Here is a 17,638-nt window from a genome sequence, read left to right as displayed (position 1 = left end):
CAAGGTCCAGCACGTAGAAGGGATATTCGCGCGAGCGCACACCTAGTTTCCAGACAGACCGAAGCTTTCGTGTCAACCACTTGCGCATTTGCCTCTCGTCTTGCACAGCCAGAAGCAGCTCTGTTAATAGAGCTACTAGTGACTTTGCGGTGCTTCACTTACGTAATCTATGCGTCGGATTTGAACTTGGCCGTGCAAGCACCATGATGTAGGTAAATTTTCAGAAATCTTTGCACGCTTACTCGGCGATAAATACCTAAGAGATTTAGTATACGTACATACAACAAGTCGGTGGTTATGCGCGAATGAGCGCTTGAGCCGTGACTAAGGAAGTTCTGCCGCCGGTGCAACAAACTGTTACGGTACCAGTCATGTGGCCGGCCATATGTGACATACACATCCGGTTCCTGGCTACCAACACTGGCGTGGGTGGCCAGAGCGCTTGCCTTCCACACGTACCTGAACAGTCATTGCCAGTAACTATGGTGAGTGGAATTATTCTGATTCTCCAGCACAGCTAGATGGCATGCTAGGTGTTTATAAACGAGAAGAAGTATGCCTGGTGAGCTGGTGTTCGATGCTCCTTCCGGAAGTAGCGCGTTAACCATGTCGACCGTAACCTAGCGAGTCCTGTATCAAGGGACATAGGTCTTCTTCCTGTGGGCATACCGAGCGGCCTTTGTTTGAAGTGAAGAAGAAAGGTCGCCCTGTCTCCCAGTGTCCTAAATGTCGTGATCTCCGTCAGGCAAAGCGGGTGCACTCCAAGTGTACATGTAATCCATCGTCAACGGCGATCGACAAGGTCCCCATTCCTGCGGCTCGTCCGGATAGGAAGCGTATGTCATCTTTGCCAAAAGTCCAGGACTCGCTGATAGGGCAGTGCCTCCAGCTCGGCGGTTCATGCCTAGTGTGCCGACTCTTCCCAACGGGATTGTGGATGTCTTCAAGTCATCGGAGGTGGCGGGTCCATCCAGTTCGAAGCAATGTCGTGCGTATCATCTGGCAGATGGTCGAGCTTGTGGTACTAATCGCCCTTAGTTGATGCGTTGCTCAATCCGTGTCAATGTCTGGGTGATGGCCCGTGCACGTGTGGTTCGACGACCACTTCTGGACCTACTGTTCTCGAGCAACGTTTTTCAGGCTTAACAGCACTTGCAGATGCTGCGGCAATGTCCAGCGAAAAAGTAAATCAAAAGTCTCCGGTTCAACCGACATTTTCTACACGATCTTGCTGTAGCAAACCATCCTCATCGCGCATCACTACTCAAAAATTTGATCTGCCGCCTATTCTTTCCGGTTCTTCTGGATCCCTATCACAAGTTCCTGACTTTTCGTTTATGCCTCCACTCGAGGCCATTAAATCCATCGCAGGCTCAGGGTGCACTTGTGGTCTTTATTGTGCCTGTCCGGGGTGCGCAGAGCATCGAAACCCACAGCAAGCAACGACAGAGTTGAGAGACTGCAAGGATGGTTGTGGAGACTGTGTAGATCATAGTACAATCGCGCTTCCCGGACTGTTTCCAGCTAGTCCGAAAGGTAATATGCTTGACGCGTTTTTTGATCGTTTGCCCGCACTTCCCGGGTTACCGAGGTCAAATATCGCCAATTCTGTGGAGACTAATATGGAATATCCCAGCAAACAATAAGTGGGTCCGAGCATTTCGATGTCACGTTTCGATCACTAAGAATTGATATAGAGCGCTTCATTTGAATACGTGTTCTTGTGGTCGATAAAGTGCGCCTCCACTCCACAATGACAGCAAGGAGCACGGCACCCGGTTTCTGTGGACCATGGCGACGATCACTGGACGCTGGTGCGAGTTAGCTCGGGACCACATTAGGGTATTCACGGGCTCGTTGTTGTATGGCTTCCCGAATGCAGGATAGTTACGTACTGCTCCACATATTGCTTGATCATACACCGTGCATACACGCTTACTCGTAAGCGGAAGGTTTGTAAAATACGTCCATAGTACTGTAAATAATGGGGACCACTAGGATCTACTCAATTTCGGAGGCTAAACGGCCTCCCAGACCGAAAACCGGTTGTCATTTTAATATTTGGCACCTCATCAGGGAGCCTTGAGCAAAGATGGCAGGTGAACTCAGGGTAGAAGTTTGGGGGGCTGTCGATCGGGAGTCAGCTCCAACGCTTACCGTCAACAGATAAGAACGTTTGTGCTCTACCATAGTAAGGTCCGAGAACGTTCTCATTGGGTTACTACTCCATCATTATCATACAAACAACACTCCTGCGAACTCCTGCAGCATGGACGATATACAATACTCTTGTCGCATTTTCGAGAGGCTTGACAGCACAGGTGACTAAGGGACGCAAAATAGAATTACATGGTATATAAGAGAGCTTCCGATGCAATAGGTCGCCAACACGGGCGCTTCAAAGAAGACAAGTCGGTATAAGGATACAGAAGGGCACGATTGGTTTCTTCTACAGTTTGTGCCAAAAAGTCCTTGATATCCATCCACTAGAGATATATTTATCGATACGGGCCTCAAATTTTGAACACACACGTACTCTGAACTACTCCACAGCCGGGCCAGACCAACCACCGTGCTCCTGCGATGAAGGTCCTATAGCCAATGGAACGGCGATGCCTGACCCGGCAGGGACGCCAACTGGTCCCGCAGCCGAAGCGTTGCTCTCAAAGGTGGGTGGTATTTCATCGTCGCTGGGTGTCTTGCGCTTAACACTGGGGCGTTTGGCTAGCGACAGAGCGCCCGTTTTGTCCTCTTTGAGGAGTTCAGTGGGACTGGGTCTCCGTTTACCTTTGCTCGGCGAAGAAGAGAGAACGGAGGATGCTGGAACAGCGGTTGTGAAATGAAAATGCTGACTTCCACTTCTCGCAGAGGCCTAATTGCAGAAGTACCATCCATCTGAGTAACGGACACCACATCATCTACAACTTAGTATTACTCACGTCTTCGATCCACGCATCCTGAGCTTCACTGCCAACTGATTCCTTCGCATTCTCGAAGACGCTGGGGTCGAGTTCGGGCCCATCGTCGCTACCGCCACTGTCGCCCCACGATCCCTGTTCCTCGTCTATGATCTGCAAGGCACCCTCTATCACAACGGCGTGGACAAAAACGTATTGCCGTAGGCTCTGGCATAAGCTCATCCTCTGCTCTCGCATGTCCTGGATTACCATACAGATCGGGTTTTGGTACGAAGATAACAATGGTGGGGATATATCCAAATGCAGTTCGCGTGGCAGCTTGTAGTCGATGACTGAATTCTTTGCGTTGGTTCCAGGGTCAAAGTCCCCAGCGTTGCCACCCACCCGCTGCGCAGGCACCTCTAGAATTCGCATAGGCGTTGGCTCGGCTTTGGCTTCACCCTTGGTATCACAAGGTAGCGGCGAGCGCTTTGTAACTCCGGCTACGACCGCCCCAAGCTTCTGGTCAACATCAGTTACCTGAAAGTTGTTCGTCGTGCACTTGTTCGTCCTAGTGGCCTCACCAGTGAAAACGGACTTGCTCCTTACACTCATGTGTATACTCGGAGCGTTGTCTGCATCCACACTTCTGCCACTTTCGGACTCCCGGCAAGGGCTCATAAGCTCGTCCAAGCTTGGATTCGAATTCGTAGGTGAGACAGATTTGCCGGTATTGTTAAACCCGACGCCACTAGTCGGTGCGCCAGTAGTTAACGACGGAGCTGAGAGGCTAGCCACTGGTGATGATCCGATCAAACCTTGTCGGTGAAGATGAGGAGCACCGCGAAGGTTAACTTCATCCAAGAGGACCTGTTTTGCACGCTGAAGCGGGACGGAGACGGCACGTGGGGGTTCGTCAATATCCATATCGGTACGTCCCTTTGATGATCCATACACGGCCGACGGCTGTTGGATAAGGCTAGGTCCATTTGGTGACTTCGATGATCTAGGGAAAGGAGACCCAGCAGAAAGGTTGGACAAAGATGTCGCAGAGCTCTCCGCAAGGCGGGAATGCATGACACTCCAGAGGCCGGTCGAATCATTTCCCAAGCTATCAGACCCAGTTCCAGAACCGTTACCAGAATTTGAGTTTGAAGCCGAGATCGAACCGGAGACCTGGGACATCGAGGCTGAAGACGAAGGTGGGGCGCATGCTAGGCTGCCGCCGCTCCCTGAAACACTCCCGCTCGTACTCTTTCCATCTCCGTTACTGTTGCTACCGATGCCGGAGCCGCTTACACTTGCTGACCCGCCAACCGAGTCGTCGGCTGAGTTTAGCACCGAAGGTCCACTACTATTCGAAGAGCTAGGAGACCCGGTTCTACGCGTAGGAGGGACAGCTGATATGAACGTGGCGGTTGTGAGAGGTTCAGGGCAGTGTTCCTTGGTATGCGTTTGATCTGAGACTTGTTCTGCCCACTCTCGAGTCGACGAAGGCTTCCAGCCCGCCGTCCGTGGGTTGTCGAACTGCATATTAGTGGTGTCGTCATCAGCACTTCGATGGACCGTTGCAATTGGCACATGCAAGACTAGCGACTCCGAACTGGTCGCACGCGTACCATACTGCTTTCTGCCCTTTTTGCGCTCGCCAGCGGTGACATGAAGTAACGCAGTCGGTTGGCGCACTGGTGCGTACAGGTGGGGTTCGCCATTATTAGTTGGTGGCCCATCAACGTCCATACTATTTCCCTCGTCTCCTCCGGTACTAGCGTCGGAAGCCCTACTCTCTGTCCCACTAGCTCTGGATTCGGTGTCAATATCTCTGTTTCCCCTTGCCCTCGTCTCCCGGAGCTTTCGAAGTTCTCTTCGAATGCCATCTAACACTGCATCAACTGCGATGAAACCACCCGTCCTGCCCACCCCAGCTGAACAATGAAGCAGCACTGGTGGATGTTTCCCCAATGCAAACGATGCAATGCCAGTCGCTGGGTCAAGTTCTGGATGCCGCCAGCCATGGCCGCGCTTTTTATGTACAGCGTGCCCTCTTTGGGCCGGTGATCCATGGAGAAGCACTTCCAGGGCTAGGGCTAGTGCTACATTCAGGGCTCAAGCTCTCGCTCGGACTAGGAGCCGGTGTAGTTTCCGCTACAGCATGTTCGACACGCCTAACGAGATCCAGAACTCCGCGAGCGTCATCAGGGACATTCATGTCCGGCCAGTCAAGATACTGCAGATGAGTAATGTGGCGAGGGGGTACACCAGGGTAGGACGTGTGACTGAGCGCGAATCTGCGCGTTATCGTGGTAGGAGTATTTCCGCTCCTGCTACTAGTGCCTGGCTCGTGAAGGGCAAAGAAGAATCCCTGCCTGGACGTTTCCATAGAATCAGCCAGTAGCGAGGGAGAAAGCGGTGGTGAAGTCGACAGTAACTGGAGGCGGAATGGTCCGTAGCATGTATCCGTCCAGTAGGCTCCACATTTGACCATGGCACTCTCAACCTCGCGGGTGAGCATAACAATGACATGCACATTTTGCTCCCAAACTAAACTGCTCAATAATGTTGTCAGAAAAACCTAGAAAGTAGGCAACAAGTAATGGGAACGCACGTCCAAAAGTCAAGGAAGGTGGCAGGCAAGGGGCCTTGTGTCGCAATGTACCTCTTGCGAGTGCCTAACGGTTGTACGTACGAAGCGTTGACATAATCATCCAAAGGTGAGGGTTCACTCCGAATATTCCCTGTTCTGTTCCCCAGCCGCATATCCGGATCAATATCGGGATGAATACCATCTTCGCTAACAGATGGCATATGAATACTTGTCTTGGGTCCGGCCGTCGTGGGCGACCAAGAACCCCTTCGAGGGCGAGGCAGTTGCAAAGCGAGTGCAGGTGGACTCATCTGAGACTGAGCACCGCTATTGGGAACTGCACTATTTCTTGCGTGCGAGTCTCGCGCGTCCATCTGGAGAGAAGTGGAGGGAAGTGTGAAAGGGGGTCGCATTTGCATAGGAGCTATCAGTGTCCGCCGTTGGAGCCCGCTGGCAGGAGTGAGGGGTTCTGGTATTTGCGTGTCGATGTCCACAAGATTAGACTGGCACAAAAGATCTGAGGAACTTCGTAGTAGGTCTTGCTTAGCGTTGCCTGGATCATTATCGCCAGCACCCTCCGCTATTCTGTTAATGCCAAGCGAATGATGCTTCCGGGTCGCATTAGCATTATCCATCACGCCGACACCGTCCGTGGCTGAAGTGGATCGTTGGCGCTTCCCTTCATGTACCCAACTGGACGCGAGATTCGCTGACTTCCCTTTGCTCCCCTTGCCAGGGTGAGAACCCTGGTGTCGGCCATCATGTAGGCGCACACGGGCGTGTTCGAAAGGCCAGATGTGGGTGTATCTACGTCCAGAGAGAGTGGTAAGTATAGGGTTCACCAACAAGGCAACAGAGAGAACTGAAGTTGCCCTCAGCGGAGTGTTATCCGTAGGCGTGGGCAAGACACGCAATGTGGCATAGAATGCCGTCGAAGTCAATTTCCGGACCGATCAGTGGCAATCGGAACGTGCACAACTCGTCTCGCTACGTGGACGCGAAACAAGAACGGGATCGTGGCCAGGACAACAACTTGATAAGCAAACATACCAAACAGCGAAATCGGGAAACGTGAAGAGATGCAAGCAAAGAAGAAAAAGGAAAGTAACCGGGACAGGATAACAAACAGGACAAGTAAAGAAAAACCAGCACAGGGTAAAATATTCCGAAAGGGCCCACCTGTTCTTTGCACCCTTTTCCACGCCTGCGGTGATCGAGAATGGGAACAAAGAGGGATGGGGTGTATTTGGCACAGTCTTGGTCATCGGCGTGCGTCCCATACCCTCACCTGCGATGCGATCATAGACCGCTCAGTCAGCTTTACTTTTCTCTCTACCGGCATGTATGATCTTACCTGTAGTTGCCACATCGTTCTCTTTCGAATGGTGTTCCATGACAGTCCACAATCGTCTTTGTTCCGCGAGTTCTATCCGATAAAACTGCATCGCCAGTGCCTCTGTGCCTTCTTCTACTTCTGGGTCGTGTTCATCTGGATCGGACGCATGTGGCTCATCACTCGACTCCGACTCTGATCCGTAGCTTCGTGACGATGATGGCAAGTGTCGAACGGTAGAACGACAGGCGATTTCCCGAAGCCATGCGAAGGGGAGATCATTGATGCGCTTCCTAACACGTCGAGGAAGGCGAAGAGGTATACGTTCGGTGATGCCTTGCGATAGCTCAGCGTTTTGTCTGATAGCATCGAAAAATGGGTTGGCAGCGCGCGCGATGGCCGGTGCTGGAGTTTGAGCTACCCCCGATGTATCGGCGCCAACCCCTGTGGACCCCATTGTTGTTGAAGTAGCAGAAAAGGCTGACTTGGGGAGGCGCTTTGTCCTCAGGGCATCTGACCCACTGCCGATTTCCGTGTCATCATCCTCCGGACTCGGTTGATCTGTGGTCGTGAGTTCTCTAGCTTCCCTCCATACAGCTTGGAAACCTCCCCGAATCCAGCCAAGCTCACCGGTGAAACCCTCTGCGCGGAATTTGCGAAGAAGGCCAGCAACATTGCTGCTATGTGGTAGATGTATTGAATCCGCATCATATACAAGGATATGGGATGCTTCTGGCCATGCAGAGAACCGAGAGCGAGCAGTGGAGGAGGGGATCATCTGAGCCAACTTAGAGAGAGAGAAAAGAGGACGCTTGAGAAGAGTTGACGGAACTGAAAGGGACAAGGCGTGACTGATGCGAGCACAAGCATGGGCGGCATGAGGTCTGATGTCGAGGGTGAGAGTAGGGTGTTCCGAAAGGTAAGACGCCAGCTCAGTAGGGGAGACCGGTGTGAAAGACTGATTTAATGACGGCGGTGAATTTTCAGGAAATTTAGATGCAGAGGGAGATTGGTCGGGTCGGGGATCTCTGCAAGGCGGAGGCAACAGGGGAAAGGCGGGTGGAGGGAGGGGAATTGATGGTTTGGGAGGGCGGGTACGGTCGTGCGACTGGACTTGCTGCTTGTGGTCGTCCTTTTGGGCGTCGTCAGGGAGGAGCCTCGCAGTAAGAAGATCGGCGGAGCCAAAGCGTGCGGCAATTGCTTGTGCAAAGGAGTCGACAGATTCCTGCTCGTTGGTATTCTGACCCGAGAAAGGCACACTGTTGAAAAAGTCGTCCGACATGAAGGGTGGAGGAAGGGAAGACGCAGAAAATAATGACACAAGGTGGCACCTTGTTGACTTCTGTAGTACAGTACACTGCAATAAGATCAGCTGCAGTTGAACAAGTCCAACAGGTCACGCATGTATCCGCCCACTAGAAAAGGTTGGCCACCTTATTAAATAAGGGAATGTCGAAACGTGGACAGTGTTGCCGTCGCCGCACGGTGATGGATAGTCGGGACAGCGCTCCACTTTGCTCCTCGTAGTCTCCAGTGTTCTGTGTCCTTCTCTCCCCCAAACTCGTCCCGCGCTCATGTCCCTGGCAAGGAGGTCACGGGGTATGATATCATCAAGATGTCATGACACCCAGGCCAGCGTTCTAGACCCTTTTCCGACGTATGATGTCATTCTGTCTCAGAACCGCCAATCCCCCGGCATCTCGGCATCACTTGCAAAATTGAAAATCATTCCGGTCTCCTTTGGGAGTTGCAACATCAGTAAATTCAGCCAAATTACAGCATGCACGTTAGACTGTATTTGAATGCTCCGCAAACACTGGCGAACATTGAGCGCTTGAAAACCCAGGTTTTTGAACGCTTAGCTTTACTGATGTAGTACCTGTGAGTCTACCATTAAACAGACAAATACTTTGCCTTCGTAGCTAGGTGAACGAACGGGGTGAAGAGATGAAGATACGAGCTAAGTGATCAAGGAAGTGAACAGAACGAAAGTGACTAGACAAACGTAGATCACAAAGGAGAATGCGATCTAGTGTGTGTCGAGATGCCGAGACTGCGCGCGCACAGAGCGGAAGTCACGTGACTATGAAGCCGAGAGATTGAGAGGAGAAGGGGTCACGTGACAAAAACTGCACTACTGCAGTGTCTGGCGCCCCTCTGCTGACAGCACTTCGAAACCGAAAAACGTGCTGCACGTTTGCCATCGGCACAAGAACCACATGCCAAACGAAGCGCGGTTGTCCGGCTTTCCATAGCAGTAAGCTTCTCGTTCATCTGCAAACTATCCCACACCAGGACTTTGATGTCTCCTACTCCCTGGATCCCGAACCAGTATCCGACAGCTCGACGCTCTGATCTTGTCGACGTATACAATAGTGACACAAACGGACAAGTTCGCGTCCACGATCCCTACCAGTGGCTAGAAGATCGGTCAGAGGAGACTGATAAGTGGACAACAAGATGAGTTTACTCGGGCGTACTTGAACAGGAACCAATATCGTGCCGCATTAGAGAAGGAGATCAGAACCAATACCGACTACGAAAAGGTACAGCGTTGGATTCAAAGTGCACTAGGCGTAAATCTGACGAAATGTGCAGTTCACTGCGCCATCGTTCAGATTCGATAGGCGATGGTACTGGTTCTGCAACAGTGGCCTACAGGCTCAGCCAGGTATGCGTTCTGGCCTCTCTGAATTCTCATGGGATCATTGATACCCTGGGTTGTAGTCCTTTATCGCTCCAAGGGTGACGCACTTCCTGACTTCTCCGAGGGTGGTTCAGGAGGAGAGGTATTCTTCGATGTACGTCCCTTGTTTGTCGCACTCTTCCTGACGTTTACTATGTTACTCTTTCTCCCAGCCTAACTTGCTATCCGACGATGGGACAGTGGCCATAGCCAGCTCTGCGTTCTCCCACTCAGGTGAATACTACTCGTATGGCATATCTTTGTTGGCAAGCTCCCCTTTAATGGAATTTTTGCGATCTCATAACCAAGCTGCCACTTTCCAGGGCAGTGATTTCTGCACGATCTATGCCCGCCGCACCAGTGATCCTCTGGCGTCCGCAGATGGGGGACGCAATGATCGTCATGCGAAACGATTGTCGGAGGAAATCCGATTTGTCAAATTCTCTGCTATCACTTGGACGCATGACTCAATGGGATTTTTCTACCAGGTGAATATGAATTATCTCGGAAATCATCATGGTGACGGCTTGTTGACTGCCACGTTCCGCTTTCTATATGGCATTCTTTTTCCGATTTAGCGCTTTCCCGACCGTGAGTCTCATGGTATCACTCCGGAGGATAAAGCGAGGATCGAGACCATCGACGATAAGAATGCAATGGTCTACTACCATAAAGTCGGGACCCCACAATGTCAGTCTCCGACTCTACAAGCCCCTTACCTACAATGGGCTGACGATTTGATGCCTACCGGCCGCGGACATCCTAATCATGAAAGATGCCGAACACCCGGAGTGGTTGTGGGGGGCTTCCGTGTCTGAACTGGATGGGCGCTACCTTTACATGAGTGTCAAGAGGGACACTGCCAGGGTACGTTCCCCATATAGTTCATGCTACTGTGATCCTCACACTCGAGGCGACACAGAAAAATCTGCTATGGGTTTGCGACCTTCAGGAGAGTGCAATCGGTCCAAACATGAAATGGGAGAAGTTGATCGACAACTTTGATGCTAAATATCAAGTGTAAGATCGTGGCGTCGCTGTTTGACTCATCTGGCAAACTATCATATCAGAATTGCGAACAACGGGACGAAATTGTACATCCTTACCAACGAGAATGCACCTCGGTACAAAGTCATCACCGTTGATCTGGCAGATCCGAAGTGTCAGCGCAAAGACCTAATTCCAGAACAAAAGGACGCTTTCCTCGATGATGTGACAGCCGTGGGCAAGGACCACTTCGCCGTCGTCTACAAGCGCAACGTTAGTCTGACATGGTTTCGTGTCTTTCATGAGCTTGAGATTGAAGGCTGACAACCACATGCACTCATAGGTCATCGATGAGATATATGTCTACTCCCTGGATGGACAGCGCCTTACCCGACTTGCCCCCGACTTTGTCGGCACCGCCGAGGTTAGCGCTCGTCGCTCTCAAAATGATTTCTTTGTCACCCTTACCGGATTCACCAATCCTGGTATTATCGGTCGGTACAACCTGAGTGAAGCGGACGACGGAAAGAAATGGAGTGTATACCGAACGACGCATGTGAAGGGGTTGAAAGCAGAGGAATTCACCGCTGAACAGGTTTGGTACGAGAGTAAGGATGGCACCCGGATCCCAATGTTCCTCGCAAGGCATGAGAGCACCAAAAGGGACGGGACTGCTCCGGCCATCCAATACGGTGAGTTTGCAGTCGGATTTACCGGAATGCCGTGACCAGATTTTGGCTCAACACACTTGACTACGGTAGGTTATGGAGGTTTTAGCAGATCCGTAAACCCTTCTTTCAGTCCGGCAATTCTGAATTTCCTCAAGTCATACGGAGCTGTATTTGCACTGCCAAACATTCGTGGAGGAGGGGAGTTCGGTGAGGTGTGGCACGAAGCGGGTATCCGAGAAAAGAAGGTGAGGGCCTGCTAGCGGATTAGTATGACCGGGTTTATCTGATATCAATGAAGATCAACGTGTTCAACGACTTCATCGCGGCTACGTGAGTTCGTCAAGTTTTACATTCTGTCACCGCTTAACGCTCTTCCATATTAGTGACCATATCATCAAAACCAAAATAGCTGCCCCGAGAAAGGTTGCCATTAATGGCGGCTCTAATGGAGGTATGTCTCATTTGTTTCATACCGTCGAGGGTGATCCGACCATCCCTTTCATAGGTCTTCTCGTCGCCGCGTGCGTAAATATCGCACCGCAAGGCACCTTCGGGGCAGCCGTTGCCGAGGTCGGTGTCTTGGATATGTTGAAGGTGTGTGTCGCCTGCCTTGCATCTCCCTCCGCTATTCACATTGGTTGTTGGGTCTTAGTTTGCAGATTTCACCATCGGTCAGTCTAACGTTCATGTGCCAATCTGGAGGTGACTGTTACTCACCCAAACCTTGTAGGCAAGGCGTGGGTATCTGGCTACGGTAACCCACACGACCCCCACGACTTTGACTTCATATATCCTATTTCTCCACTACATAATGTTTCGGCAGACAAGGTGTTGTCGCCGTTACTGCTGATGACGGCCGATCGTCAGTACAGCAGCTATCTATCACTGACACCAGCAACTGACAAGTGTCTACACGTAGATGACGACCGAGTTGTCCCTCTACATTCATTCAAGCACGCAGCCACACTCCAGCATACGTTACCTCAAAACGCTCACCCCCTTCTCATTAGAATCGACAAGAAAGCTGGACACGGGGCCGGTAAGGGTACTGAGAAACGGTATATATTCTCTCGTTCTTGTGGAGTGTCAAGATGGCAGTGCTGATCCCATGCGCAGGATCCAGGACGCAGCAGACAGATGGGGCTTCGTGGCCCAGTCTATGGGTCTGAAATGGCAGGAGTCTTGTGATATACCCTCCGAAGTTTTTGGTTACTTGGACGAAGCTGCCTGTGGAAGGAGTCCAATTAGACCAAGGAGGTTCCTCATCAAACGGACATTTCGGGTACTATCATTGTTACCACGGAAATGATCAATACAACTATGTACACATAGACTTAGGTTCGACGTCGTATGAGCGATCCATGGTAGTTTTGGCGTCCTGGCAGTTCTAGCCTCCACGTGTGTGGAGGAGACAACTCACGAACCGTTGGTACGAGAGAGAGGGTATCTCTGTTTTCAGGACGCGGGTGCCTTTCTGTCTTGGAATAGGCGCTGTATGAATATAACAAAGTTTAAACTAATCACATTTTGCATAGGAACGACGAACCGGTCGCATTTTGGGTAACATAAAATCGCCGCAATACCATTATAGCCTCTTCGCGAAGATAACCACCGATGGCATCGTAGGCCGGGTGTATAGAGTGCTCCGAACTGCGGGGGACAGGAGGAAAATCAAGAGAAAAGAGAGAAAGGGAAGAGATTACCGACGGCGCATTTACTCCCAAGACACTTCCACATCCCTCGAATTTGTCGTTTTCGCAGCCGCAGAATACTTGCTTGATCCCAAGTTGTCGGAGGGCCGAGGCACACATGATGCAGGGTTCTACTGTCACATAGATTGGTGTCAGAGAGGGGATACCGGTTGCCGCCGTCATTGTTGGCAAGAATGAGATCGATAGCCTCAAGCTCGGCGTGTCTCGATGCCTGGAAATGAATATGGGGCTGAGTGGGAGAGGACAAAGAAGACCAGAAGGAAGTCCCTTCTTACATTGCGAGGTTCATTAGTCCCATTTCGCGCTTTTGCGATGGCCTCGCCGTTGCGCACGAAGACACACCCTACAGGGACCTCTCCCGCTGCAAGTGCCTCCTCCGCCTGTATATAATATGTTCTCAGCACCGCTGTAGTGCACGGTCGACTGTCGGCGGACACACCATGATCATCGCCATGCGCATCCAGTTGAGGTGGACGGAACCTGCGTCAGATGAGTCGAGGACCAGATGCTCATTGTTAGCCATGTTATTATGAGGAACTATGAATGTCTGCGTTGATCAACCATGACCTTGAACAGCACCCAAGTTCAAATTCCAACACTTGCCATCATACTGATACACATCAAACACTGTACTCTTTGCGTATCGCTGCTGTCTGAGTTAAGTGAGAAAAGGGGTGCTAGTAGCGGTATGTAACGATTAAGCAGGAGTGGGCGAAGGCGCGCAGCGCCTTCCGGCCGTGATGAGGTGGTGATCTACGAGACGAGTGTTAGCTGCGGATCCTGGGTGTTAGGAGGGAGTTGCCCGACGCGACGGGCTGACGCTCGTCTCCCACCATCTAGGAGGGCAAATGGAGCCTTACTCATGAGGAGGGATGTGGCTTCAACACACTGGTGGCATCACAATGTGAATGAACTCAGTGGCTGTTGCAACATCAAGGTGGGCCTGCCTATCATAACATGGAGAGGGTCACAACATAAGGACAGGCCCATCTATGATTAGAATACAAAGTTGGCAATGGATGGGCCTGGGAGTAATATCATTTATGGTGTCACAACATCTAGACAGGCCTGTTCATAATAAGCTGTACCCCTGTTGCAACATAAAGACAGGCCTGTCAGTAATGTCACTTCATAATGTCACAACATATAGATGGGCCTGTTGACAGTAAGATGTACCACTGTTGAAACATAAAGACAGGCCTGTCACTAGTATCATTTAATAGAGTCATGACATAAGGTTGGGCCCATCAGTAGAATTATGCAACATATGGACAGGCCTGTCCACAGTAAGATGTACCTCTGATGAGACATAAAGATGGGCCCATCAGTAATCTCATGTATAGCATCACAACATATGGGCAGGCCCTTCAGTAGTATTATTTATATCATCACAACATATGGGCAGGCCTGGCCCCAGTAAGATGTACCCTGTTGAAACATAAAGATGGGCCCATCACTAATATCATTTAATAGAGTCACAACATATGGATGGGCCCTTCAGTAGTATTATTTATATCATCACAACATATGGGCAGGCCTGGCCCCAGCAAGATGTACCCTGTCAAAACATAAAGATGGGCCCATCACTAATATCATTTAATAGAGTTGCAACATATGGATGGGCCCTTCAATAATATTATTTGGATTGTCACAACATAAAGACAGGCCCATCAGTAATCTCATGTATAGCATCACAATGTATGGATGGGCCCATCAGTAGTATTATTTATCTCATCACAACATATGGGCAGGCCTGGCCCCAGTAAGATGTACCCTGTCGAAACATAAAGACAGCCATCAGTAATGCTGTTTAATAGTGTCACAACATAAGGATGGGCCCTTCAGTAGTATTTTTTATATTGTTGCAGCATATGGATGGGCCTGTCAGTAATATCATCTAATAGCATCACAACATAAGGACAGGCCCTTCAGTAGTATCATGTATATCATCACAACAAATGGATGGGCCCATCTAGCAAGATGCACCCCTGTTGAAACATAAGGATGAGTTTGTGTATGGTATTCTTAGGCAGCAGAAAGGGAGATCCAAGCTATCTACATAAGGACAGTCCATGTAAGGCATTCTCAAGCGGCAGAAAGGGAGATCAAAGGGATCTACATAAGGATGGGCCCATCCATGGTATTCTCAGGCAGCAGATAAGGGAAAACAAAAACCAGTGTTACAACATAAGATGGGCTGATCTGTCCATCACAGGATTACAAACCCTTGTCACTGCATAAGACAGGCCCAGGAAGACAAGAAATGAAGAAAGCAGAACCTCTTGCACTATAGAGTATCTGAATTTCCCACTATAAATTGTGTTTCATGTTGGATGATTTGCCTATTTAGTTGGAATCTCAGGTGCTGGTCTATGTAGCTGTGAGCCAGGCTCTGCCATTGGAGCAGATGGGAAACACACAAAACAAACAGCAATGCTATTCCAGAACAATGCATCATATTTTTATCTGAGCTTCTGCTTCATATATGCATTCAGGATTATTGACTTGTACCAGTATTGCCATCATGCCATGGGAATCATTCATAGGCAGGATAAAAAATGTGACATCCACATATCTCATCATCTGTCTTTAACCTCTGACTCTTCCACTCTCCAATCACCATCACCACTCTCACTGTCAAACTACTCCATCATCTCATCATCAGAAACATGTCATTGTCGTTGTCTTGCAAGCTCTTCAAGAAATCACCTGAGCTTGATGCTGTGGCCAACTGCATCCTTCAAATTTACTTCAAGGATATCACAGAAAGCAGTAAGCTGGGAAAGGCAGACAAGATTGTGAAGTGGAGAGGTGCCATCAAGGCAATAAACAATGAACTAGTGCATCATAGCATCATCACATTTTTTTCACTAACTGATGCATTCAGGATGCTGTATGCAACCTCATTGCTAGGATGGATGAGATTCTGATGACTCTCATTGGTGTCAACATGTTCTTAAAGTGGCATGAAGACCTTGGCTTGATTGAGCACCCATGGCCTGAGTGGAAGACTGCCCTATCCCCTTCTAAAACCAACATCGCCAACCACAAGTGGCTTGACATTGTCGAGCATTGATATGACTACCACCAGTTGGGCCTCCCTATGCCCCATGTTGTGCCAACACCAACACCACCTGCTCAAGAGACTGAAATGCCTATGAGCAACAAAGGAAAATGGAAAGTGACCAAGGCAGAGGTGGAGCAAATGATAGTGGATAGCTCGCACAGGATGGAGGTGGATGATGAGGGTGAAGATGAGGTGCCAGAGAAGGAGGACAACAAGGAAGAACCAATGTGAGGCAGGCAGAAGCACAAAGCTGCTGTGAAAATGATGTCCCATCGATCCAGACGTTGATCCCACTCTAGGAAGGCAACAGCAGAAACCAATGATGATGAAGACATTCCTGCTCAAGGCCAATTGAAATGCAAGCCTCATCCACTGTTGGCCAGACTATATGGTCATGCTGCTGTAGCTGCCAGAAGGACACCTTCCCCCAACCCTCATTCCTGTGACTTGTGCTACAGACACAAGGTCCAATGCTACAAGAGCCCTGGGAAGTTCTGCTTCCTGTGTGACAGTTGCAAAATTTGATGTAGCCATGCCAAAGGTGGGATTGCCACTCCAACTCGATGGAATCCATCACAAGCCAGGGGAAAAAAGCAAGCTCAAAGTCTGTCCCTGACAATGGAGGCCCAAGAATCCCAAAGTCCAAAGGAACTGTCCCCCAAAGTGACACATTTCCATGGCTTCTAAAGCCATCAACACTGGGGTTGGGCCCTCCAACCAGGGAGAGATGATCCCCAAGGGATCTTCACTCAGTATGTTCACAATTTCATGTATTTATGCTGACTCAAATTTTATTTAGAGATTCATATTCCTGCATTCAAACACAGGGATTCCTGCCCAATCCCAGCCACTGTACAAGTGGATTTGATTGTCGAGGCTGGCCCATCCATTGCACAGGAGGTAGAGGGATCTATGGCAGCAGGTACATTTAATCACTCTACATTGATGCTAATTATTGCAGTTAACCCTTGTATTCAAAGCAGACACCCACCCATCAACAACAGCAGCACCTGTCCAACTCACAACTGCTGCAACTCCCAGCACACTGTCACCCATCTGTGCCCCAATCACCAAGGTGTCACAAACATCCAACACAATCAAAGAGTGAATCAAAGATTTGGAACATTGACTCCATGATGCTGAGGCCCACTGCCAATACTATGAGGATCAAATGTATGATTTCCAAATACAACAGGATGAAACCATGCAGATGCTGGACAGGATGGCTTGCAAGCTAGAGGCTCTGCATATTTGGGTATATGGACAAGCATTGGGTGATGATCTCATTGATCTCTTAGGGCCTCTGGCAGATGAGACAAGGGCAGATAGGACAGCAGGGTGAATGAGGCCATCTATCATTTTACTCCTCCATGGTACATATGATGTCATTTTGTATTTCCATTTTAATTGACCACTCATGCTGCATTGTATATTCAACCTTTATTCAAGAGTGAGAAAAAGACAATAATGGCTAGACAGCCAACAAAATTGCAAAGGATAATCTCATTCTACTAAAACAGCTGCTAATGTATCCCAATAGGTGGAAGCTTAGTGAATGCATGGCTTTTTGACATAGAATAGTTAACTTGAAACTTAAAAAATGAGATAGTGGGATGGTCTCATTCTGCTAAAACTGGAGCTGATGGAACCTGATAGACAGAACCTTTGCAAATGAATGGACTGTGTGATATGCAATAGCAA

At 49.7% G+C, this 17,638-nt stretch overlaps 4 protein-coding genes across 4 annotated transcripts; 2 read left to right on the top strand and 2 right to left on the bottom strand.

Annotated features, from left to right (window-relative positions):
• Positions 1 to 375: 375 nt before the first annotated feature.
• On the top strand, positions 376 to 2,003 carry F5J12DRAFT_833938 (copper fist DNA binding domain-containing protein). Its single transcript, XM_051745826.1, has 6 exons — positions 376 to 485; positions 534 to 562; positions 625 to 836; positions 890 to 988; positions 1,039 to 1,646; positions 1,698 to 2,003. Exons 1-5 carry the CDS (start codon positions 483 to 485, stop codon positions 1,644 to 1,646), a joined length of 951 nt encoding a protein of 316 aa, XP_051599297.1. The 5' UTR covers positions 376 to 482; the 3' UTR covers positions 1,698 to 2,003.
• A 539-nt stretch (positions 2,004 to 2,542) lies between these two features.
• Positions 2,543 to 8,096, bottom strand: F5J12DRAFT_721591 (uncharacterized protein; the record flags this gene model as incomplete). The annotated part of the gene is made up of 9 exons (XM_051741320.1): positions 2,543 to 2,820; positions 2,969 to 3,257; positions 4,074 to 4,882; positions 4,971 to 5,443; positions 5,503 to 5,632; positions 6,227 to 6,288; positions 6,661 to 6,737; positions 6,849 to 7,842; positions 7,924 to 8,096. 9 exons carry the CDS (start codon positions 8,094 to 8,096, stop codon positions 2,543 to 2,545), a joined length of 3,285 nt encoding a protein of 1,094 aa, XP_051599296.1.
• An 869-nt stretch (positions 8,097 to 8,965) lies between these two features.
• Positions 8,966 to 12,398, top strand: F5J12DRAFT_833922 (prolyl oligopeptidase). The gene is given in 17 exon segments (XM_051745825.1): positions 8,966 to 9,244; positions 9,264 to 9,360; positions 9,413 to 9,485; positions 9,542 to 9,619; positions 9,735 to 9,988; positions 10,079 to 10,190; positions 10,276 to 10,367; positions 10,423 to 10,520; positions 10,571 to 10,760; positions 10,831 to 11,179; positions 11,219 to 11,403; positions 11,457 to 11,488; positions 11,542 to 11,609; positions 11,664 to 11,752; positions 11,811 to 11,829; positions 11,889 to 12,020; positions 12,078 to 12,398. 17 exon segments carry the CDS (start codon positions 9,117 to 9,119, stop codon positions 12,260 to 12,262), a joined length of 2,181 nt encoding a protein of 726 aa, XP_051599295.1. The 5' UTR covers positions 8,966 to 9,116; the 3' UTR covers positions 12,263 to 12,398.
• A 280-nt stretch (positions 12,399 to 12,678) lies between these two features.
• On the bottom strand, positions 12,679 to 13,479 carry F5J12DRAFT_905771 (cytidine deaminase-like protein; the record flags this gene model as incomplete). Its single annotated transcript, XM_051748711.1, has 6 exons — positions 12,679 to 12,808; positions 12,866 to 12,929; positions 12,991 to 13,081; positions 13,146 to 13,250; positions 13,310 to 13,378; positions 13,474 to 13,479. The coding sequence occupies 6 exons, from the start codon at positions 13,477 to 13,479 to the stop codon at positions 12,679 to 12,681; spliced, it is 465 nt and encodes a 154-aa protein (XP_051599294.1).
• Between the last annotated feature and the right edge of the window lie 4,159 nt (positions 13,480 to 17,638).

This window comes from Pisolithus orientalis (genome assembly GCF_024613125.1).
Source record: "Pisolithus orientalis strain OTSU chromosome Unknown F5J12scaffold_16, whole genome shotgun sequence".
NCBI classification, from domain to species: Eukaryota; Fungi; Basidiomycota; class Agaricomycetes; order Boletales; family Pisolithaceae; genus Pisolithus; species Pisolithus orientalis.
This window is presented reverse-complemented; position numbering and strand designations above follow the sequence as displayed.